Source organism: Elgaria multicarinata, chromosome 9 (assembly GCF_023053635.1).
Source record: "Elgaria multicarinata webbii isolate HBS135686 ecotype San Diego chromosome 9, rElgMul1.1.pri, whole genome shotgun sequence".
Taxonomy (NCBI): domain Eukaryota; kingdom Metazoa; phylum Chordata; class Lepidosauria; order Squamata; family Anguidae; genus Elgaria; species Elgaria multicarinata.
The window spans coordinates 80,185,182-80,209,819 of record NC_086179.1 but is presented as its reverse complement, the minus strand read 5'-3'; the positions used below and the strand labels follow the sequence as shown (position 1 = coordinate 80,209,819).

The 24,638-nt window shown below is 40.3% G+C and overlaps 1 protein-coding gene across 5 annotated transcripts in view; it reads left to right on the top strand.

Annotated features, from left to right (window-relative positions):
- KMT2E (lysine methyltransferase 2E (inactive)) overlaps positions 1-24,638 on the top strand; it is a 70,714-nt gene extending 46,076 nt beyond the window's left edge. For 3 of the 5 annotated variants that reach the window (XM_063134172.1, XM_063134171.1, XM_063134175.1), the window contains 12 exons: positions 1,411-1,509; positions 6,779-6,943; positions 8,082-8,393; positions 10,561-10,815; positions 13,322-13,466; positions 13,931-14,184; positions 15,845-15,901; positions 16,587-17,156; positions 19,556-19,848; positions 21,878-21,966; positions 22,181-22,272; positions 23,017-24,638. In XM_063134172.1, the coding sequence (XP_062990242.1) occupies positions 1,411-1,509; positions 6,779-6,943; positions 8,082-8,393; positions 10,561-10,815; positions 13,322-13,466; positions 13,931-14,184; positions 15,845-15,901; positions 16,587-17,156; positions 19,556-19,848; positions 21,878-21,966; positions 22,181-22,272; positions 23,017-24,540 (3,855 nt within the window). In that variant the 3' untranslated portion in view covers positions 24,541-24,638. The remainder of the gene's footprint in view (positions 1-1,410; positions 1,510-6,778; positions 6,944-8,081; positions 8,394-10,560; positions 10,816-13,321; positions 13,467-13,930; positions 14,185-15,844; positions 15,902-16,586; positions 17,157-19,555; positions 19,849-21,877; positions 21,967-22,180; positions 22,273-23,016) is intronic. The other 2 variants (XM_063134173.1, XM_063134174.1) reach the window with 2 other exon arrangements.

Below are 24,638 nucleotides of genomic sequence, written 5' to 3'. Positions count from 1 at the left end.
TCATGACGTTGTAATAATATTAATAATAATAATTCTTACCCGCCTCTCCATTTGGATCGAGGCAGGGAACAACAATAAGTATAAATACTTATTTATAAAATGATTAAATGATTAAAAACATAGTACACATTATAAAAACATCCTAAAAACATCCTGATATAAAATGAAAGATATCTAAGGTGGGTTCATACATTCCTTCAAATCCATTTTAAAAGCATTATTGGGGGACTAGGTGCATGCCAGCATAAACCATCATATAAAATACGGCATTGCCTCAGCTCACTAGAAACCATACTGGAGTTAGTTTCATTGACTCCTAAACTTTGCAACCCCATTTCAAAAATTTAAATCACATACAGATCTAATGGAAGGGCAGGTAAACTTCTTAGTATTTCTCTCCCTCTCCCATCTGAGGGAGACCAAGGAGAAAAAGTGGGAAAGCTATTTGGGATTCATGCAGGTAAACACACATCTCCTATTCCTCTTGCTGTTTTCATTTAAACACTGCTGATTTAAATGCTCCAAATAGCATACAAACTGAGAGCTAAAAGAAAGGGAGCTATGGAGGAGGTATTTGAACCCACAATATGCAGTGTTTCTAATGCAGCCTAGCATAACACAGAGAACAATGAGAATATACTTTGGCAGGTGTGTTGTTGTTTTACAGCAATACATTTCGCAGTTGGCAGTTTTATATATGTACTATAACTCAGGCTGAAATCCTACACACATTTACCTAGGAGTAAGCAAAATGTATAAGATTCACACAATGAATCCCCAAACAAGAATAAATGATTTTAAATAAATAGTCTATTGATTAGTAATTTAGCAAAGAATGATATGCTAAAAGTAACTTAAACAAAGTTAAAGAATATATATATATATATATATATATATATATATATATATATATATGCAGAACTTCCAAAAATGAGATACTGTAGTTTAGGATTCTAATGCTATTTTTATTGATATTTTTTACTGTTAACTGAACATTCCACTGGACAATTATTATGAATCTGATTGTATTAGTGTGCATGTGTTCAGACAAATTAGTACTAAACCTATTTAGCTCTTTCTATATTTGGAGTAGAAAATATGCTTTTGTCAATGGATATTTATCACTAGGGCTATGCAGGTGTGATTTGTAGCTTTTGCATGTTGCGCTGGCTAATTTGTTGGCGGCTCTTGTAATTGTGATGCGAGGTTTCTTACAATGCAAGCCTATGCCTGTCTACTCAGTAGACCTATGAAGTAGACCTATGAAGTAAGTCCTATTGAATTCAGTTGGACTTACTCCCAGGTAAGTGTGAATAGGATTGCAGGCCTAGTATCGTAGAGTATATAGAGTTCCCTAGGTTATAGTAGCAGCAGTAGAGCTTCTGTAAAGCAGTCATTTCCATCTTTCAGGAGCCAGATTTTATTGATGATATAGAAGAAAAATCTCCTATTAGCAATGAAGTAGAAATGGAATCAGAGGAGCAGATTGCAGAAAGGAAAAGGAAGATGGTAAGTTGGGAAGCTAGTAGCTGCTTAAAGCTGTCACTAAAATTTAGTGATAGCTGCTCTTCCCATGCTAATCGTTGCTACCTCTCTTAGGTATTTAGCATTTGAGTTTGAAATCTGCTCCTTGATATGTGCTAACCATATCTAAAGCTTGCTATGTGAGTGAGTGTGTTTCCTTTCGGCATGATTGTTACTTTATAGAAAAGGTGTGTCTCTCCTTTCTTGGGGGTTTGCTTATGAATTATTTTCTGCTTCTGATGTATTCCCGCAGTTCACAGAAAACACTTTACTTTGAGTATTGTAACTTATCTTGACCAGCCATAAATAAAATAAGAACCAAGCATTTTCATAAGGGACTATTCAAGCTGACTAAATGTCTAAAGATGGTGGGGGGAAATTAGCTTCATATGAAGACAAACGTTTTTGAGGAAGAGAAACCTGATACTTTGATGCAAACTTTTAAAAAGTAGAGAAAAATGCACAAGCATGCTTAATTTACTGTATGAAAAGCACCTTTTTTTGTTATAAAATGTGTAACTTTGAGCAGAGGCTTGGGCACGTTAGGATGTGAGGAGAAACACTGCCTGTTTAGGGAGGGGCACGAAGGTGAGAGAACCCTGAGGTAACCAGATGTTGGAAAGGGGACTAAGCAGTTGAGCAAATGGTTATATGCATCCATCTTGGATATGAAATAATTGATTGAGATGCGGCAGCTGCTTGATAGCTTGTTTGAGCTGCTAAATCTTCTAATCTTCCAATTTCATTGTGTATGACAGTTAGGAATTATGGTGTTTAATTCTTTCTGATTTTTAACTTCCATCTTCATTTTCCTCACTTTGGGTTTCCTACAGGTCACGGGCTTATTTTTCTTGATATTTTTTTCTCTTTCTTGATAGTTATGATTGCCAAATCTGTGGTTTTTAAATTGCCTGCTTACCCTCTACCCAATAACGTATCTACCTGTCTCACTGATATTTCCACCTGAATATTTTGAACATTGGGGGAGAGAGCTCTCAATCTTTTCATCTAAACACTTTTGGCCTTTTTTTTTCCTTCAGGAGATAATGTTATTACACTAGTCTCATAGTCCTTGACTCATCTCCTCACATAATAAGTAGTTGCTAGGTGTTACCTTTCCTTCCTTTACAATTAAGTCCATAGTCCAGTATCTCCCTGGGGCTACTGTACCCTGAGGGGAAGTCAGAAGTGGCAAAGCCCAGGCCAGGGAGCTTGTGCAATTAGCTCCTGAAGTTACCTTCAATTGAACTGAGAGACCTGTTCTTTGTTTTTGTAAAATGTCTTTTAGTATTTTAAAATGGTAAATTGCCTTGGCAGAAAATTAAAAAAAAATCTCCCCTTTCTGCACTGAATCTAAAGCTAAAAGCCTTTATCTGTGCTATAGGCTATGGTTTTTTTTTTAGCTAGATTACTGTAACTATCTTCATGTTGGCTTTTTCTCCCACTGAATCTTCCTATTTCAGTCTATTCAGAATATGTGACTAAATGTAATGTTCCAATGTTGTGGTCATATTCTGGTTCTTCTTAAGTCTATTTTGTACTTTATCATCTATATCAGTTTCAAGCTTTAATCATTAAAGGCCTGCAGCTTAACGCCCAAAATATGTCTATCCTCATGTTCTCTTCCCTCTCTACACCTTTTTCCACTTTCACCATTATCTATACATATTCATCTCTTCCTGCTCCTTTTTGTGTGTCTTCTCCTTTTCCATTCCTTCTACAAAACTGCCCCCTATGTCTGGGATAAACATTGGAACAATCCTTGGTTTTCTTTAAAAAAAAAAACCTGCCCTTTAATCTCCTTTATTTCCAGATTTGCCATGCTTCACTTTTTTACTACCCTATTTCTTCGATTCTAAGACGCACTTTTTTCCCCATATAAACATCTCTAAAAACGCTGTGCGTCTTAGGGTTTTTTTTTCCTGTTGGTGGTACTGAAATTAGTGTGCGCCTTAGAATCGATGGCGTCTTAGAATCGAAGAAATACGGTACTTATGTATCATTCCCTCCCCTTCCCTCCATCATAATTTTGGCTTCAAACTGTGTGGACAGGGTGGGTGGGTGTCATTTTAAGTTCTGTATACACTAGCACTGCAAAATACGTTTTGCAGTGGCAACAATGTATTATTGTTTGTAAAGAGACCTTTTACTAGGTAGAGCCTTGTAGAAAGAAAACAAAAGCATACAGACCACATCTCCCACCCAGATAAGGGCTGCAACATGCAAATCATTAAAAGCTCTTTGTCAGCCAGATTTTGTGGCCTAGAAAAAGTGAACCAGGAGAGAAAGATGGTGAAAATCCAGCTCAGTAACAGCAGCTGGAGGAAAAGAGAGCCTCCATCTTCCGCCTCCCTAAAATATCTCAATTTACTCATCTGAAGTGCCTGGCAAGTGACAGCATAGTTATAAAAGAGGCAGAAAAGCGTAAAAGCCCATAGAATGAGCTGTAAATGTATCCACAGTTGCTGGGGGAACAGGGCACTGATGTCTTCATCCTGTAAGCTGTTGGGGGAGGGGAGGTGTTTTCAGTCTTTCTCCAAGATTTTAGCTCTCAGTCAATTTTCCAAGTCAATTTTTATGAAAAACATAATAGCTAGAATGATGATAGTTTTTTTTTCTGTTGCTATTAACTAAGTAAATGTTGACAGCACATTTGTGAAATTTAGGTGAAATCTCCATTCACTGTGTAGGCATTAAAGACCTGTCCATTATGTCCATATATGTATATACATATGGACAAAAAGTAATGATTGGTGGCCAAGAAGTCACTTGCACTGCAATATTGAACTAGCCACACATAACACTTAGTAGTTTGAGGTTTTCAAATGCATCCATTCTGTTGGGTGTGGGAGAGGAGAGGTGGTTTGAGTGTTTCGTTATCCCAATACCCTTATGGCTAGATAAGCATGATATCTGATTGCAGAAGAAGTTCATGTTTCAGATGAGGGTTTATATTATCTATATTATAGTCACCTGCAGCATCAGCATGTATTTTATGCTTTAACTTGGTCATATTGAATTGGACTGATTTTCATATACTGCCTTTTGTAAATATTTTGTCTTTTAAGTTAACTTTTTACATACCCTTTGCATTCAAATAGTTCCTTTTCAGAAGGAAACCTACTAGTTTTAAGGAACGTATAGTGGAAGTCACATGCATTTCCTGTGTTAAAATTGCTGAAGGATTTTATAGTGTTAGATCTGTCAAATTCCATTGTGGTAATGTTGACAAATCACTGGTTCATGTAGTAACAGAACATGTATGCAAGAAGTATTAGGGAAATTGTTAGTTCTCTGATTATCCATTTTCCCCAGTGTAAGAGAGAGGAGGAATTACGTTTTGCGAAGATTTTGTCTTATATGGATGATTGTTACTATAGATCCTGTGTTTTCTGGATGCAGCTTCAGCTGACTGACTTAGTTTATGGACGTCTGCTATCACTTTTATGATAGAAACTGTTTCATGCATCAACAGTGGCATGAAAAATCTGGATCCTCTTTTATATTACGTATATGTAATGCATTTATTATCTGGAGAGAAGGCAAGAAATTTGAAGCTAGAAAGACAGAAAATGGCACCGAAGGGAAGTGATGAAACAGAACCAGTATGATCCTCCACCCCTGGACAAGTGTGCTGCTACCTTGAGCCCTGACTATAGAGTGCAGGCAGTTTTACTCTATAAGGCAGTAGATAAATGCTGTGAACTCATACTGTGTCCTGTCTCTTGGAGGTACAGGGAAGGCAAACTAGGCAGTTTCTTCTTCCTGCAGCTCTAGCTCTGCTAGCTGTCTGGCTCCGCTGGCTTGACTTTTAGCAACAGAGGGAATTGCGCTCTGGAGAGATGGACTGAAGTGTGTTTGGAAGGTACTTGCTGACACACATCAAAGGGGTATGCGGGCACACAGCTCTTACCGGCATGCCACAACAAAGAAAGACTACTGTTAAGGAAATTTATATCTGAAGCTGATAGAGCCTGAGCTTCATAAAGTGGGGAATTTTGAAGACCTTTTAACAGGTACAGATCCCAGAAAGTCAGAAATAGGTCTTTGCTTTTCCATCAGTATAAAGTAAAGTTTTAACACACAGTGCTGGAGCTTTGGTCAGGACACATGGGGCCAGTTCCTGTGTGTACACTCCTAGTCACTGCGGATATTCCATTCCACCTCATCAAAGATGCCCGTTAGCTGAGCAGTGACTTCCTCTCATTTTTCCTTTCCCTTCCCTTTGTTGTCTTAACTGTGAAAGAGTTTTAAGTGAACATGAAGTCTCATTAGAACAGGGATCTAGTGAGTTACTGGTAGAGCACAAAGTGCCTATTGAAGCTCCTCCCCCTCCCTCATGTTAGTTAATCAAACAATATTTTGATTAATTTCATTCATTTTTAGGATTACTAAACAAAAATGGTTCATAAAATATGGATGGATCAAATGCTATAATGCTTTGCCATATCAGATAAATGTAAATTGGGATGATATTTTAGACTATTTTGAGTTTTATAAATTAATTAAAAAAACAGGCAGTACAGTAAATATGCATAGCTTTTTAACAATTTGGAGAGACATTGGGAGTTGGCATTTTGATTGGACATCTCTTGTGCTACATACAAACATTCAGAATTGTTGTCTAGGAGGATTAAAAACCTGCATTTTCCATGTTCTTAACACTAGATTAACATTAGCAGTTTGTTCAGACCCTGCTACACTAAGCAGAAACTTATTGCACCTTACTCTACCAGATTAATGTGCAAAATTACACATTTGCCAATCTAGGTGTTTATAAATGTATTTTTTATAAAAAGCGCAGCAAGTTTTTATTCCATTTGAACTTTGCAGGAAATGTTTCTGTAGTTGCAAAAATAACAATGGTACAGTTTTGCAGCGACAGCATTTTTCATTAAACATGTAGACAAAATGTTCTTCATATACTTTTAAAACAGAATTGCTTCAATGAATGTAAAGTTAAATAAACTATTTCCATTTTAATTCTAGTTAATCTCTAGTATATGGAATTGTCTGTAGGTTTTGAGTAGATGTGGTGCTTGTACTAATAGTTTCCCACCACAGCTTGCTTTCTTTTGCCCCGAGTTCAAAACACGATGCCACTCATGAGTGTCCAGCGCTACATTATCATGACAGTGCTGATTCTGTAATTTGTTTTTCTGAATTTAACTTGTACAGAAACATTTTGAACAGCAATGTGTTTTATGGACTTAGATGTGCACTGTTTTAAAAATAATGTTGTTAAATTCTTCAGACCAGAGAAGAACGGAAAATGGAAGCCATCCTTCAAGCTTTTGCCAGGCTAGAAAAAAGAGAAAAAAGAAGAGAGCAGGCTTTGGAAAGAATAAGTACAGCTAAAACAGAAATTAAATCTGAATGCCGGGATACACAGATCGTCAATGAAACAGAATTTGTTCAGGTAGTTTCATACAGTTTTATTAAACTGATTTGAAAAAGTAAATGTTCAGAACTGTTTCGGTGATTCAGGCGAGCTAATATGACACAATTTTAATGCCATAATATTTAGGGGAAATGTTATTGAGCAGCTTTATTCCAATTCATCCATTTTTGTGCTGACCCAAAGGGAGGAGACCTTCATGTTGCTTATGGAAATCAACCAGTCTGAAATTGTACTTGGTCAATTTGCATTTTGTTAAAATACGACTGTCCTGATGTCATAACGATGGTTGCAGCCAATGATGGTGTAGTGCTAGTGCTAAAGATGTTGTACTAACATACAGCACCATGTACATTGATGGTGCTATATAAATTAATAATAATAATAATAATAATAATAATAATAATAATAATAATTAGTGCTTGCTAGTACAAAAGAATAAGGTGATTTGCTGCCAAATTTCACGAAGAGAAGAATGTTGAAATTGCTGAAAATGGATGGTGCAGCATCCTTATTAAAGAATGTAGATAATATACACAGGAAAAGAGAGTTATTCGGAATGTTCAGATTTTAGTATTAAATTACAGAAATGTTTAAATTCCACCTCCAAAAGTGGTTGACACATAGTATTGCATCCAAAGAAGCAGAGGCAGAAAAAAATGGATGATCAATAGTTCTTATTCTAGAATGAGCAATAATAATAATAATAATAATATGTTTATTTCTTACCCGCCTCTCCCTTTGGATCGAGGCAGGGAACAACATTAGTACAGGAATCAATACATCTTAAAAATTCTTGATTTTACATTGATCTGGATAGGCCTGCCAGAAAAGGCTAGTCTTTAAAGCTGCCTTAAAATCACACAGAGAGATAATTTTATGAATCTCCTCCAGCAGGCCATTCCACAAACTGGGAGCGACAGAAGAAAAGGTCCTCTGGGAAACTGATGTCAGCCTAGTTTTAGCTGACTGAAGTAAGTTCACCCCAGAGGACCTGAGTGTGCAGGGCGGACTGTATGAGAGAAGGCAAAAAGCATCACTTTCAAATATGGAGTCTCTTTCTCTTGTCTGTGTGCATTTTTAATGGAAAAAAATCCAGAGTGGTGGTTATTGATAGACGATGTATGATTTATCTGACTTTATGTTATGTGTATTGTAGCAGGAACCAGCAAAAGAGGAAACTGCCACTAAGCCAACCCCTGCCAAAGTAAACAGGACAAAACAGAGAAAAAGCTTCTCTCGGAGCAGAACTCATATTGGACAGCAGCGGAGACGGCACAGAACAGTTAGCATGTGTTCAGATATCCAACCATCCTCTCCCGATGTGGAAGTTAGTTCACAGCACAATGAGCCTGAAAATGCCACACTTTCAGCTGAGCCCGAAACTGAGACAACTGTGGCTGAAATAGTTCCTGAACCAGAGGCTCCAGCACTTAATAAATGCCCTACTAAATACCCTAAAACAAAAAAGGTACGATAAACGTAAGCTTATCTTTCTTGTTAATGCATTAAAGCAGGACACACTGTCCATTATTTGTTCAATTGCGCAATGAGAAGGAAGAAGTAGCAGTGGTGTCTTGATGTTTGAGCTTTTGAGATAATGAAGAGATGCCACAAAATGTCAGTCATTGTGGTATATATTATTTAAAGAAGGCAGGATCTCCCCCACGCACGCGTCCAACATCTTTTCCTCAAACATAGAGGCCAAAGATACATGAGAAGATCAGTAACTCACATACTGAAGAGGATAGCAGTCTCCACTTCAGATGAATAGGAGGTGCTAACTGTTTTTGAAGTCAGAATATGAAGGAAATGATAAAAGGTCCCTGTATTCCCTTATCCTTCTACCTTGAGGTCTAGGTGGACAAACAAACTACAGGTTAGGAAGGAAAATTCAAAAAAATTGAGGTCTTGCACCCTAATGAGTTTAAGTCATTTGATTCACTCTCTGTGAAAGTAAGAGCAGTTGACATAGCCAGTTCATCTCTTATTTCATTGGATGAAATACAGCTCCTGCAAGGACTTCTGTGTCTGGAAGTTGCTTTCCACTGAGAGAGAATATGTAGCAGAGGCTCATCCGTGAAGATCTTGAGTTAATTCATTTTAACTCATGTTTCTGTGGAATAGTAGGAAACAGCTTTGCTGGTAGTCAGTAATTTTCTCAACCTGAGTTTGCTTACAAAGATTTCTGTGCGCAATTACAACTAGCCTGCAAGGAAATGGTATTAGGTCATGTTGGGCCTGTTCACAAGTAACAACAACGGTTTAAAAACTCATGGGTTGTTGTGTACACAAGTGGGTGTGCTACCTGCAGTATGCCCGCCTCTTCCACTTTTACTCTACAACCCACAAATAGCTCCTTTGTTGGTTTGTTTATTTATTTATTTATTTATTTATTACATTTCTATACCGCCCAATAGCTGGAGCTCTCTGGGCGGTTCACAAAACCGCCCAGAGAGTTTTGTGGTGCGTGATGTCCAAACCTGGACCACTGGATTGGTAAGGGCTAAATAAACCAGCAGTTAACCATGGGTTAATCCCTGGATTGTTTAGCCCCTAAATAACCCAGCGGTCCGGATTTGTAAGGGACACTCCACAACCTATGAAGGAGCAGATTGTAGGTTGTGGAGTAGAAGTGGGCAGCATGCCTGCTCATCACCACTTGTGCCTGCCAACCCATCAATTTTTAAACCTAATGGCTGGTGGTTATGTGCAAACCAGGTCTTATAGTAGAGCCTGTTCAGCATACATTGTTTTTCATTCTTCAAAAACAACACGCCTGAAAAGACAATACAATTTGTTTGTGTGTGTAACTCAGCGCTTGATCCAGTCCACTGTATATGGATCACTCACATATGGTGGAAACAGAGTTCTGGTTTCCCTCTTCTTCTGTGCCGCACTTGCATTCAGCAACCCTGGCCAGTATAGAAGGCCTGTAGCACCTCCCATACCCCAGTCTAGCCTTTCCTTCTCAGTTCATACAAGGAGCATGTTCCTTGAAGCTCACATTCCTTCACCTGGTGGTGAGGGATGGGGCTTCAGAAAGAACAAGGCACTTGGGTATGTCTTGCAGCCCAGTCTTAGCATGCTTACACAGACATAAGTCCCACTAAATTCAGTGGGAGTGAGCCTCAGTGTCAAGAAAACCTGGTGTGCGGGATAGAATGACGAAAATGTTACTTATAGAAAAAGATGTGGGGTCCTACTGTGTATGCCTTGTGTAGCTTGATTCATATGTTGTTCTGCATGCATTTAGACCATTGAACTGTCAGTTAAAAATGGATGCTAAGGGCTTAATTTTAGAATACGTGTTTTTCATTCTCAGTAGCTTTAGTGAAAGAAAAGCTAGTATCTTTAACCTTGCTTATTAAAACTCAGATGGTAACATTTTAAAATACATTCACTGCTTTTATAGGATTTGACAGAGAAATCAATTCATCTGTTCGTTTCACATAATTACTTGAATACCAATTAACCAATTAAAACCCAAAGAATAAGTTTGAAATTCTGCATTTACAATTTTTGTGTGTGACATAGCTTCATTAGGTGTTTAAGAATCTGCATTTTAATACAGAATACATTCACAGCCTACCCGTTGATGACCTTACGTATGCTGACTTTTCCCCTTTTATTTTTAGCACTTGGTGAGTGAATGGTTAAGTGAGAAGAATGAAAAGACTGGAAAACCTTTGGACAGCCTTTTAGAAAGGCCTCTGCGTATAACGACAGATCCTGAGGTTTTGGCTACACAGCTGAATTCTTTACCAGGTCTCACTTACAGCCCACATGTATATACTACTCCTAAGCACTATATTCGTTTTACATCACCGTTCCTTTCAGAAAAGCGACGGAGAAAAGAACCCGTGGAAAACATTCTTGGCTCTTGTAAGAAGGTAAATTGTCCTTGATCGATCCTCCTTTTGAAGTTAATAGAACTATCTAATTCTAAAATATTGAAAGTAGAAGGGGGCTACTAATGGAAGAGTCTGTTAGTAGTGGCACCAACTCTGTTGTCATTTCAGCACCAAAGGAAAACTATTTTATAATCCCAGACCTGTTAAATCTGTTTTAATCCATTTTATATTCCCCACTTGTGGTTTTACTCGGTATTATATTTTATTGTTATAGTTGTTTAATTTTCAACTTGTTTCATATTGTAAGTCACCCTGAGAACTTTTTGTTCTTTTTCATTGTCTCTGTGTATCTCTCATATGGGTTTTGTGCCTGTGTAAAGCCTTGTTCAGAATATTATAGATTGGAGAGATTTTGGGCGGGAAGGGTGTTGTGGCTCCCACCTTTCCTGCTTAGTTCTTTTTCAACTGCCAGAGTTGTAGCATTGTGAGGAACATTCTACGTTATCTCATAATGTTTCCTTAGAAACGGAGTTGTGTTCTTCTATTAGTTTCTGTTTATTCTTTCTTTCTTATTCTAGTTCTTTCAATCTGCTAGTGTTTTTTGCATTTTTCAGTTATTGGCATACCTGTGCCTCTGGGTGCCCTTATGGCCTGAAAGTGCTGTTTTGGAACTGTTCTAGTTGCAGCAGCCAACTTCTCCCGTCTCATTCGGCAGAGGAGTGGTCAGTACAAAAGAGTTTTGCTCCTCCTTGTTCAGATGTCCTTGTCCTTGGTACTGTGGATTCTACCACCAGTGGCCTCAGATACGTCCGTGCAGTTTCCATTGCAACCACTCACGCAAACTATTATCACCTCCCCACTGCTATTCTCTCTTCCCCTATAACTGTGCCTGGATAGGGTACAGCAGATACTAGTCATCACTTTGCGTGACAATGTGCATGGCATCAGCTGCGACTCAGAAGTTGAGCACCTTGACACATTGCCTGATCTGCCTGTTTTCGGCACCACTCCCCTTAACATGGCTCACCAGCATCTAGATATGGTTCTCCAGGTCTACTGCTTGTTTTTCTGTGCGATCTTACTTGGAGACTGACCTGGAGGGGTCTTTCTCACTGTTGGTTTTTCTCAAGCATGGGCTCTCCATCCCATGCTTGAGAACAGGGCTATTCTCACTGGTCATAGGCAAACCATTGGCACTGTGACTTACATTATAGCTAGGATCACGACCATGTTTTAGAGTGCCACCATTCCAGCAGATCCCCCTCACCACATCCCATCAATCACATTAGCACAACGTTACTTTTACAGTGCCCAGACCACCAGACCTATCTGCAACACAAGGAGTACCACTGCCCTGACTTCTTTGCTTCTTTCTGGACTGTCCACTACTGTGATACCAACAGTGACTGGTTCAGTACAAGCCACAGCTGAGCCCATAATTGTTGCTTTGGTACCAAGCATATTCAGTGTTGTAGTACCAGCCTCTTAGCTCTTGGTAGCAGCTACTTTCTCCAGCCCCAGCCCGGCCACATCATCAACCCCAGTTGTTTCAGCTGAGCACATGACTGCACTATCCACTGCCCTATTGTCTGAGATATTGCAGCCAATTCCTCCTTTGGTCTACCAGCTTTGGTGCCATTGGATCTTACATTATCCTCAGACGTAGCAATTATGAAGGCTTCAGAGGCTCCACTGCTTCATCTGTCAGATCATGAGGATTATGAATCCGACTCACCGTCAACGTCTATCTGAACTTGGACAGGTGGAGGATTGCCTTGGGCCTTGTGGTGGGGTCTAGAGTGGTTGGTAAATACTGGGGGAGCATATGATTGGTGTCTGGACAAGCTCCTGGTCCAGGACCAAGATCTTGAGTAAAACAGCTGTTGGATTCCTAAGCCCGTTCTGTGAGCTGTGTTAGAGCTTCTGCAATCCATCCAACGCATCATCGGTCTTAAATAAGCCTTCTGCATAGAAGGGAAGGTCTTAAATATGTGTACCTGCCCTGGGGAACAGAACCAGGAGTGTCGTTTTAATGTTATTGTCATGTGAGGGACTGTGTTGATCTGTTGCCTGGTTAAGTAGCAAGCCACATTCTGAAAACTTCAGGCAACATCACATTCATCCCCTGGAAAGTAGTCAAAGAATGATGCTGCCTTCTCCCAAAACAAATACTGATACCTCGATACACAGCCCTGGTAATTCGTAATGCCAAGTGCCAGATCTGCAGTAGAATATAACTTGCATTCCATTGCACCCAATTTGCAGCCTCCCCAATCCACTGAGCAAGTGGGCATCTTATGTGTGGATCAGGCTTGAGCCGCCTTGGGCATTTGCACTGGGGGTAGAAAATCTTAGCTCTAGGAGGTTCCAAATGAGGCTTTGTGCAGGTATAGAACCCATATGTGTGAATCCACAGATGACCACTTCCAGGTAAGCAACATGTCTTTTAAGGGTGGCCACTAAATGCTAGGTATAAATGAATTTTTAAAAAAATCTCGATGTTGGTAGAAGGATTTTAATTCTAAGTATATATGTATATTCACAGCGTTGGTTAAAGCAAGCTCTGGAAGAAGAAAATTCAGCAATTGTAGATTGTTTTAATTCGCCATGTCATGAAAGATCTAGAAGTCCTGCAATCAATGGTGAAAGTAGAAGTCCCTTACTATTGAATGACAGCTGTTCCTTCCCAGGTAATGTTTTAATTCTTCATATGCTGCAAAGCTATCTCTGAAATCTCTTAATCCCTTCTCAAACTCTGAGGGATACAGGGACCATATTTTTCAGCCACTGCTTCTCATATTCTCCACCTTTGCTGTTGACAGTTAGTGGCTTCTTTCCTGTTGTAGAATGCATATGTACTTTGCCTTAAAGTTCCAATGCCTGAAGCAAGGGAACACCCTCTACCCTGTGTGCCCAGAATTAAATACTTGGAACACAGTTTGGGGACACTTCTTTTCTTCTTCACAATCTGTGAATGTTAACTTGTATAGTAGATGCATACGCTTATCTCTCTAGAGCTAAAACCATTTGTTTTACAATCTTAAGTTCATAATACATTGATCTGACCTAATAGTAATTTGTGTTGAGGTCTTACTGCATTCATCAATAAGGAAATATTACTAAGCATGCCTTTGTTTCATATATTAAAATGCAGACCTCACCACGCCACTAAAAAAACGAAGACTCTATCAGCTGTTGGATTCTACCTATTCAGAAACCTCTACACCTACTCCTTCACCATACGCCACACCAACCCATGCTGATCTCTCTGCCTCAGATCCGTTGTTATTTGCTACTCCTCCAAGAATAAAAACAGAAGATGAAACCTGTAGGAATGGTTATAAGCCCATTTACTCACCTGTTACTCCAGTGATTCCATGTGTACATGGAAATGCAATGCACTTTGAGGTGAGCCTTTGCATATACTATTCTCTTCCCAATCAATCATAAACCTTTTTTTAAAGCAGATAATAATGGTTTGGAGATGTAATGATGGCTACCAACTTAGATAGCTTTAAAAAAAATAGACAAATTCATGAAGAATAACGTTATCAATAGCTACTAGTCATGATGGCTATTTGCGATCTCCAGGATCGGAGGCAGCATGCCTCTGAATAGCCATTGCTGGGAAGAGCAGGAGACATGTTATGCTTGTGGATTTTCTCTAGACATGTAATGCTTGTTGGCCACGAAGAAACAGGATACTAGATAGGCTCGGGTCGGATCCAGCAGGGCATTTCTTATGTTCTCATGAGGATTGATCTAGTAACTTTCATGTTAACAAACAAGAGAAAATATCTTTCTGCGTTTTGACCTCCAGGATCTGTGCAGTAAACCACTTCAGCTATCCAATCCTTTTGCTCCTTGCCTCTTGGGCTCCTCTCCTACAACAGCTAATTGACTTATGGCTTGGGCATTCTCCTCTCACCAGTCCCTTACAACTGGCAGGTTTCCTGGCTCTCCACCCCTAAAGCCTTCTTCAGCTGGCCCACCACTAAAGTAAACAAGGCAAAGCTTGAGAATCCCTGCTGAGAGTGAGCAGATAATGCAAAAAGAGTGTGTGTGTGTGTGAATGAGTGGACAAGGAGGCAAAGAGCTGCACTTTAAGGAGGTACAATGAAAAACAGCAAAAAATAGTACTATCAACAATTTCAGGCCACTGATGAAGACTGCTGGATGTTTGGCCTATTATGTTGTAGTTTTAGCTGCTATATATTCAGGTTTTAATTTTTTATATTGATATATTTGTCATTGTTATATTGTTATTACATTTGTATTCATGTGTATTAAAGAATACATCTGAAGGTATACAATTTCCTTGATGAGTTTGGCTTTTGTTGGTGAGTGGTCTTCAGGCCTTGCAGTGTTTAGTTCATTTTTTTAGGGCACCACATTTCTTCAAGCTGTAAAAGGACTGAACTAGAGTCTCAGTTGTACAAGAGTGGATCTTTCCATTATTTCAGTGGGCCTGTTCACACAACAGTCAGGCCATCATGGATCATTTAACCCATGATGAACCTCAGGCATATGCTGCTGCCATTTTGAATATGCAAACAGGACTATTGGGAGTTGTGCAATGTAGTGTGAACCCAGCCACCGTGGATTATTCAAGAGTTAAACTACTCTCATATAGCCCTACTACTAATCCAGCATTGTTTAACCCTCAAATAACCCACAGTGGCTGGGTTTACATAGCATGGTACAACCCCTTATAGGGATGTGGCATATTCAAATGGCACCCACACATGTCTGGCATGCACCACGAGCCATTGTGGGTTATTTAACCATGATAACCCACTGTGTTGTGCGAACTGGAGCAGTGTCTCAGATGGGGAAAGCCTCAATTGTGGTTGCTGCACACTTACAAGGCTAATCACATACATGCAAGCAGCCAAGGACTGTGGCTAGAATTCCTCTGTCTATATGACACACATCAAAAACATTGCAGAATAAAGTTGTTTACATGTTTTGAAAATTGGAGCCATTCTTATTTGCTCTTTGTCTCTCTTCATCATCCAAAACTTGTTTGTGTTAAAATAAAATTTAATTCTCAACTTTTTTGGTGCAGAACATTTCTTCACCTGAAAGTTCCCCAGAAGTTAAGAGGCGAACATATAGTCAAGAGGTAAGGGCAACTGTAAGGTGTCTGTGGGGGAGAATGCTTATATCTGGCCTGTTTTGCATTTTGTTTTCTAAACTGTGAACAATTGTTATCAGTAATTGTTTGGGGAAGGGCTGTAGAGTGGGGCAGAACACGTCTTGCTTTTCTTGACTCAGGTCCCAGGTCCAGTCCCTGGCATCTTTAGGGAAGGCAGAAAAGACTCCTACCTTTCAATATATACAATGTTGAACAGTGGTCTGAGTTGTCATAAGGAAGTTTCCTAAGTTCCTAGTATTACAAAATTAGTTTTAACTAAAACTAATTTTAGTTAGTTAAAACTAATTGTAAAAAACCCTCTTTTTTTACAATAAGATAAATTTTTAAAAAGCATGTAAGTTATAACATACTCAAAAGTTAAATAATCTTTCAAACCCCAGCCATGAAAAAAAATCATGAATTCACTGGTCTAATACTTCTGTTAAATGACAAAATACATCTCAATTCAACCCAACACACTATCATTTTAGTACTGCTAAATAATCGAGATCCATTCAATCCTTCCTCGATATTGGGGGAAAATAGTATTCATTCCATACCACAGTCCTCATAACAAATGAATCGGTTCAAATCCATGTCTTCTGAATATCCAAGTATAATTACTGTGGGATCTAACTAGTATCCTAAATCCTGTATTTTCTTCTTTGCATAGGGATATGACCGATCACCGTCAGCAATGCTAGCACTCAACCCTTTCAGAAATTCTAATCTTACAGAAATGTGCCTGCAAGAAATAAAGACTATTGGATATTCCAGTCCAAGGAATAGGACCGATAGCACTAGGCAGTGCTCTGTAGAAAAGGAAACCACCTCAGATCTCCAGTTGGGACTTGAAGCAATTGAGCAAAGTGCACTGCATAAAACCCTGGACACCCCTTGCCATGATAGGACTGATTCAAACAGCCAACTGGAAACATCTCACTGTGGACGAGGAACCGTTTATCCTACCTGGGTAAAGAGCCCCGATAGGACAGGTGTAAATTTCTCAATGAATTCTAATTTGAGGGACTTAACTCCTTCACACCAGTTGGAGGTAGGAGGTGGATTCCGAATAAGCGAGTCAAAGTGCCTGATTCCAGACGATGCTAGAGGCATGTTCATGGAAACACCGGGTTTTTGTACTTCTGAAGATGGACTTGTGGCTGGCTTTGGAAGGACTGTCAGCAGTGACAACTTGATGGATGGAAATTGCACACCCCAAAATCCTCCACAAAAGAAAAAGGTTACAACCTTAAGTATAATTCACACTTCTAATTTTTTATGTATGCCTCTTATGCAAAACAAAATTAGTAACGCACTTCTATTTACTATTTAAAAAAATGTTCTCTGTTGCAAGTTTTGAAGTGGATTATAGAACTGTTTGTTAGAGAAGTTAGAAAACATGCTCACAACTTATGTGGATGGTATTCAACGGCCCTTACATAGTGATGGTGACAGCACTTCATTTAGCTTCCCTATTTTTGGTGGTTCTAAATGTATGGCCATCTTCAGGCTTCCAGCGTTCAGGAGTAATGAACCAACCAGTGGCGAGAGCTCCACCCTCCTGTCCTTGTTGCCTGCCCCATCTTGAGAGTGAACGTCTGTAGCAGGGAAACTTTTGTATCCGTGTAGACTTCTCCACGTGATTTAAATCTCTGGAAATTCAAGGTTCTGAATCATGCAGGGAGCCTACACGGATACAAAACAGGTTCTCAAGCCCATGGAGGGGTGAGCTAGAATGTTAATTATTATTCCCTACAGCAGAATGCCTGAATAGGGCTTATACTAGCTGAAATGTGCTTCAACAGTGATTTGACTATTTAGGCATTGCTACTTCCTGCTGTTTGAAGATGTGGTATTTAGAATTTGAAGAAGGATGGTATAGATATACAAAGGGGTAGGAGTAGCTCCCAGAAAGCTCAGTTTTCTTAATTAATAACATTGGAGCACAAGGCAAAGGAAGTTAAATCAATGGGTTTTAGGTTGTAGTCCTATGAACATTTACCTGGAAGGAAGCCCCTTTGAACATAGTGGGACTTTTCTGAGTAGACACAGGAGTAGGTCCCATTGTGTTCAGTGGTGTTTCCTCCCAGGTAAGTGAGTATAGGACTGTAGCCAATAGATTGGATCCAGATTTAGTCATGCATAGACTAGACCCACGGAAATCAATAGGGCTTAACTCAGTCATGACTAACTTAAGTCCCATTGATCAGGATGGGTCTCCTCTATGTATGACTTAAGGTGGATCCAACCCATAGTCTCTGAAGTTCAACATTTAAACTTCTAAATCTCAAACACATATTGAGGATGCTTAGTTTTTTTTCTAGATTATAGCCTTTAGTGGTCAGGGCCGCACTTGGTTAACAAAATTGATGGGCACTCTCTATTGGATTAGACTGATTATTTCAAGTGACTTTTCCTGAGGACACTTTTTTCCCCAACTTCCAGAACAAAAATGGAGCATGTAATCTGTTCAGTTGATGATATTTTTGCTGAGTTTATTATCTTTAGCATACAGGAAATGCTTTATGCACTGTTTGCCTTTGTATATGCAGAACCCAGAATGCTTTGAGAAGTAAACAATTAAAAATAATGTACTTTTGTTGAAATATCTCGAACTGAAGTAAGATTTATTAGTGAGAGATCAGAGAGCATGTGGTGCTGTAGCATTGTTGAAACTAAGTCTGGATCTCATCACAGGGTTTGTTTCCCCAAAGAACTGCAGTCAGTGGCTTAGACTCTACATGGAGTGACCAGAGCCCCACCGCTGGAACAGGGGCTGCACTCTCTGAACAGCTGTTCCTAATGGGTGGGCGGCCCTCTGTAATGGCATGGGATGTGGTACAGGAGGCTGCGGAGGGAAGGGTGGAAATGGGGGACACAGGCGCCTTTCACAGGGGGAAGCGACTTCTGCTCTTCCTAGAGTATCTGCCGATGCAAGGCATTACCTTGATACAAATGAAACACCATCTATGGAAAGGATTAGTCATCTTGAAGTAATAAAAAGAGAAGCTAGCAAAGACGTGCCCAAAATGGGAAGACTTACACATTGACATCTTGCTCAGGTAGTCCGTTTCAGTGTAGGTGGCATAGAAATAGGAAAACCAAATAGCTGTAGAATATTAACATCCTCTAGTTTGGTGTCTTCCAGATATTTTGAGTTGTAATACCCAACACCTGAGACCATTTGCCATGCTGACTAAGGCTGATGGGATTTGAAGTTCAAAACGTCTGGCAGGCACCAGGTTGGGGAAGGCTGTTTTGGAATGGTAGCTTAAGACGGTTAATTTTTTTACTTCTAACAGCACCATGAGAGCTCTCGCAGAAGTATTTGTGGGACAGTACTATCTGCTATTCAGTACTGTCCCACAAATACTCATTCAAAATTTAGATTATTTTGTTTCTTCTGAAAAGCAGCATATGCATTGTAAAGTGCATCACAAAGCAAAATACGGAGGTATAATTATTGCAAAACTGATACAGGCCACTTTGAAACCAGATCTACAATTTCTTTGAAGATCATGCAGGACAGGACAGTTATTACAGTGGTCATATTGGGTAAATCTGGGTAGGGGGAATCTAAGAACACTTAACATTTTGAGTTGAAAAATAAAAATAAAATCCTTGCCCTTTTTTCTATAGGTGTCACTTTTAGAATACCGTAAGAGGCAACGGGAAGCCAGAAAAAGCGGCTCTAAAGCAGAAAGCTTTTCCCTTCTTACCATATCACCACATGCTGCTGGCGGAGGAAATAACAATGGTGCCACCGATGGGTATAACAGCAGTGAAAACGGGGAACAAGCTGAGAGGGAACACACTGCTAGCCTCCCGTTACCATTGCCAGCCACTGATTACAGCACTACTTCGGAAGAAACTGACAACTCCTCTTCATCAAAAGAAGCTTCAAGTGAAAAGAATGATCCAGAGGTTCAATGGTAAGCCGCTTTGAAAGAAAGGACTATTAAATGTAGGGTTATTAGAAAGGCAAAGGAGAGTTTGGAAGCCACTCTGAACAACCCACTCCAGATCAAATATGATGGTAACTTGGCCCATTTAGTTGGGTGACTTGCAAGTACACCACAGTTTGACCAATTGAAACGTAACCTAATGCCCTTCAATGTATATAATGAACAGCCATATGTGCTGCTAAGAAGAAGTAGATGCTTTGGCTTTTAAGGCAGGGGTGGGCATCTTTGGGTCCTGAGGTCCACATGCAGCGGTAGATGGCAGGTGGTGGTGGGGGGATGCACACGCACGTGCTCATCCATGTCTCAGCTCACAGCATGTGGTATTGTTGGAGGATAACGTTTCTCCTACCTCAGTGATCCCCATTGAAACTGTTGTTTCTGTCTAAACATAGCTAAGACTACTATGGACTTTTCTACTGATCCTCATTATAGTTTAATTATTAGCAATTGTAGCAAGCACTTCCCTACAAGCTATGTACAGCCATCCACAGGAGATATGAAGTATGACTTGCTTTATTCCATTAGATGATTTGCATGGGTAAGGGTCCCAACAAGCTCATATACACACACATACTGAGAGACTGTGACCCTGTTCAGAAGACATGCTAAGCCACAGTGGTTAAGCATTTTGAGCTAAACTTTTATGGATTAGTGTGTCGTGTATACCATGAGTTAGTGTATCGTGTGAACTACCCTATTTCTTTGATTCTAAGTCGCACTTTTTTCCCAATATAAACATCTCTAAAAATGGGGTGCGTCTTAGAATCGTGGGTGTGTCTTAGATTTTTTTTTCTGTTGGTGGTACTGAAATTAGTGTGCGTCTTACTATCGATGGCGTCTTACAATCGAAGAAATACGATATTCCTAACCATGGTGGCTACACAAGCACGGTTTAAACACACTCACTAGATGAGTTTGGACAACACGCTAATCAACGGTTGTTTCCCATTCTGTTCCTATTACCCCCCCCCTTTCCAGTTGATTAGAGTGTTGTCCGAACTCAGCCACTAATTATTTGCTGTAAAAGGGTTAGCAACCTCACCATGGCTTAGCTTGTTGTCTGAACAGGCCCGCTATCTGTAGACATAGTGTTGAATCCAGACTTAGGATGCAATTTGATGCATGTTTAGACAGAAAAAAGTCCTGCATTTCCCAACCAGCCATATTTGCTGGGGAATGCTGGGAGTTGCACTTTTTCTGTCTAAACATGCATAGGATTTGCATCCTTAGACATATTTAGAGTAGCCCCACTGAAGTCATTGATACTTAAGTTAGTCATAACTAAGTTGTCCCATCAAGTTCAGGTCTGTCCTAAGCATGACTAAGCCTGGATCCAAGCCATAAAGCTTAAATTGGAAAAATCCTAGTCTCAGAACCCTCAATAGTTCCCAAGGAAATGAGATCTCTGCTTTTCTGTAAGATTGGTGTAGAAAGAGGCCAAGACAATCCAAAGATTTTAGTTTCTAGTCGTTGAGTGAATTCTTTGAAGCAATGTTTCAGGTTCAGTTCAACCTGCTTTGGAGCAATTTGAATGTCAGTCTGAATTATGGATATTTGATAACGTTTATAATTCTGTTAATTACCAGTATGGATCTGGATAAAATATCAAAGAAATTCAACTTCAGGGCAACAGTCCACTAAATTTGAAAATCTGAACATTTCACAGGTTCATCACTGGAATTCATGCTCTCAAAGCTAAATCTTGTATACTATCCTCATTAGAAGCTGGGACTGGACTCATTTTGGTATTCGAAACAAATTACTTTATATAGATTTTATAATCAGATGTCCATGCATCTCCTGAGGTCATCGTAACCTGTATAAGTATATTAGATGTCAACTTAGCCAAATGTTTTTGGTCACCTTCATGCCAATTTGGATCATAAGAGAGATTTAATTGTACATAATATTAACTAGTATTTTTAATTGTAAAATATTTGTACTTATAATAGATTGAAAAGAGAAGTTGAGATTACAATTTTATTTTGTTTTAAAGGACGGCTTCAACATCAGTGGAACAAGTGAGGGAGCGAAGTTATCAGCGAGCTTTGCTTCTTAGTGACCATAGGAAAGACAAAGATTCTGGTAAGAGATGACTTGAGAGTATATTCCTTCAGCTTCTAGCAATTCTATGATTGTGTTTGGCCTACTGCATGCAGCTTGGGGGAAGAAATATGTAGCAAGTACCCAGATTCATCATCTCATTTTAGTACAATGGTTTTTAATTACAGAAAATTAAATCCGTCCCCATAATCGTTGGGTACTTCTATCTACAGACTTATTGTAATTGTTCTTACAGATCCTGATCCTGAAAATCCTGAGCCCACAAGTGAATGTCCGTCCCCAGATACTTCCCTGAAGACCTGCAAGAGTCCTTTAAAAGTGAGCAAGGTAAATTCTGAACACAGTATGATCAAGTTTGGGGCAAGCAGGAGAAGTTCACACTCTATTTAGCTGATGTCCAGGGGCATCTTGGTGGCCATTGTTAGAACAGAATGCTGGACTAGATCGGTCTAATCCAGCAAAGCAGTTCTTAGTGCCAGTGTCAAATTTGGCAAGTTCTACGCTTAGATATGCAGGATTAGATTTTGCAAATGTTCTTCTTAACTGCAGAAGTATTTCATTTAAATGACACCAAGAGCACTCTTTAACATATGCACATCTAAAGGAGGAACAACAGCACTGTGCAGAAGCAAGTATATTTACCCTTGAGCCCAATGGAGCCCAATTATATTTCTTTCAAATGTGCTTTTGGAGTTTGAGTCTTCCTTTTATTCTCAGAAGTAAGAGTGTTGCATTGGTTGCATAACCAATGAAATATTTAAACAGCAGTAAGATATATGAAACTTTGGGCGGTAGTCAGTTTCTACTTGAAAAGGCTGGAAAATGGTGAACTATAGCCTAATATATGAATAATGTCTTAATGAATATCAGTTCTTTCAGAGAAGAGTCCTGGTGTGTTTTCACAAGCGACTCAACATAAATAACTCAAGTAGCTTTTACTAGGAAAAATGTTGTTCTTTGCGGTCCCTATGCAGACACACGCATGGGGCTTGCACAGACCAGCATTTCTAGAGAATATGAATATGCTTTAAACAAAGTATACATACTGACTATTCTTTTTTCTTAATGTAGACTTCTTCACCAAGTCCTGTAGTTCCTGCTCAATCACTTGGGAAAACACCCCCAAAACAGGATTCCCAGTGGGAGACTGCAGCAGATCCTCCAGAGGCTGAGAACACGACGCACCCAAAACCTGACCAGCAACAGAAACCGCTGACAAATAATGTCGAAGCACTTTCGAAAAACCATCAGTCCCAGCCCCATTTGCGTAGTACAGCAGATCAAGTCTCACAGAAGCTGCCTTCTGCACCATTAAAGCTGCATTGTCCCCCTTCACCTCATGTAGAAAATCCTCCCAAATCCTCTACTCCACACACCCCTGCACAGCATGGCTACCTTTCACCAAAGCCTCATTCCCAACAATTAGGATCTCCATACAGACCTCATCATCCTCAGTCACCTCAAGTGGGAACACCTCAAAGAGACTCTCATAGAAGTTTCTATGCGGCAACACAGAACCTTCAACCCAGCCCCCAGCAGCAGCCGCCGCCGCCGCCCAGTGGAACACTGTTTCCCCAGACATCTTCAGTATCTTACAATCAGTTCCACCAACAACATTTGAACACCACTGCCCCACCTCCACCCCCACCCCCACCCCCTTCCTCTACTTATTATCAAAACCAGCAACCCCCCTCAGGAAACTTTCAAAATTACAATCAATTAAAAAGTAGCATACCACCCCAACAAACTGTATTTTCCTCTGGACCAAATCAAGCCCTTGCTGGTACCACCTGCCAGCAGCCAGTGTCAGGGCATCATGTAACAAGTGGGCACTTCTTGCCATCTCAGAATCCCAGTATTCACCATCAGGCTTCATCCGTGGGCGCTCCGCCACCGCCGCCGCCGCCTCCCGCTCCAGGACCGCATCTTGTGCAGCAGCAAAGTACTCATCAGCAGCATGCCGTGGCACATGTTGTAGGTCCAGTGCATGCTGTAGCAGTGGCTCCTGGGTCGCACATCCATTCTCAAACTGCTGGTCATCACCTGCCACCGCCACCTCCTCCTCCCGGCCCCCTTCCTCACCACCATCCTACTCACCCCACAACAGCTCACCAAGGTTTGCAAGCACAACACCAGCACGTAGTCAATGCTGCGCCGCCGCCGCCGCCACCACCGCCACCACCCTCCTCCAGTGTGTTAAGCTCTGGGCATCACACAGCCTCAGCGCAAGGATTGCATCATCCATCGCATCAAGGGCCCCCACTTTTTCCTTCGGGTGCTCACTCAGCGGTATCTTCCTACCCATCACAACCTCCACATCACACACCTTTGGGACCTGGACCTCAGCATCAGCCTGCTGGAACAGGACCTCATTGTCCACTCCCAGGCCAGGGTCCTCACATCCAGCCTCAAGGACCAAACAGTATTCCAACCCCTACAGCTTCAGGGTTCTGTCCTCATCCTGGCTCTGTCTCCCTTCCTCATAGTGTGCAAGGACCTCAGCAGGCATCTCCAGTGCCTGGGCAAATACCTATTCACAGAGCACAGGTGCCGCCCACTTTTCAAAACAATTATCATGGCTCAGGGTGGCATTAAAATGGACCCCCTGCTTCTAAACATTTTAAAAATGTTCTGTAAAAACTGTATATTTCATATGTACCTGTTCAAGGTACTTTTTAAAGCTTGTACATGAT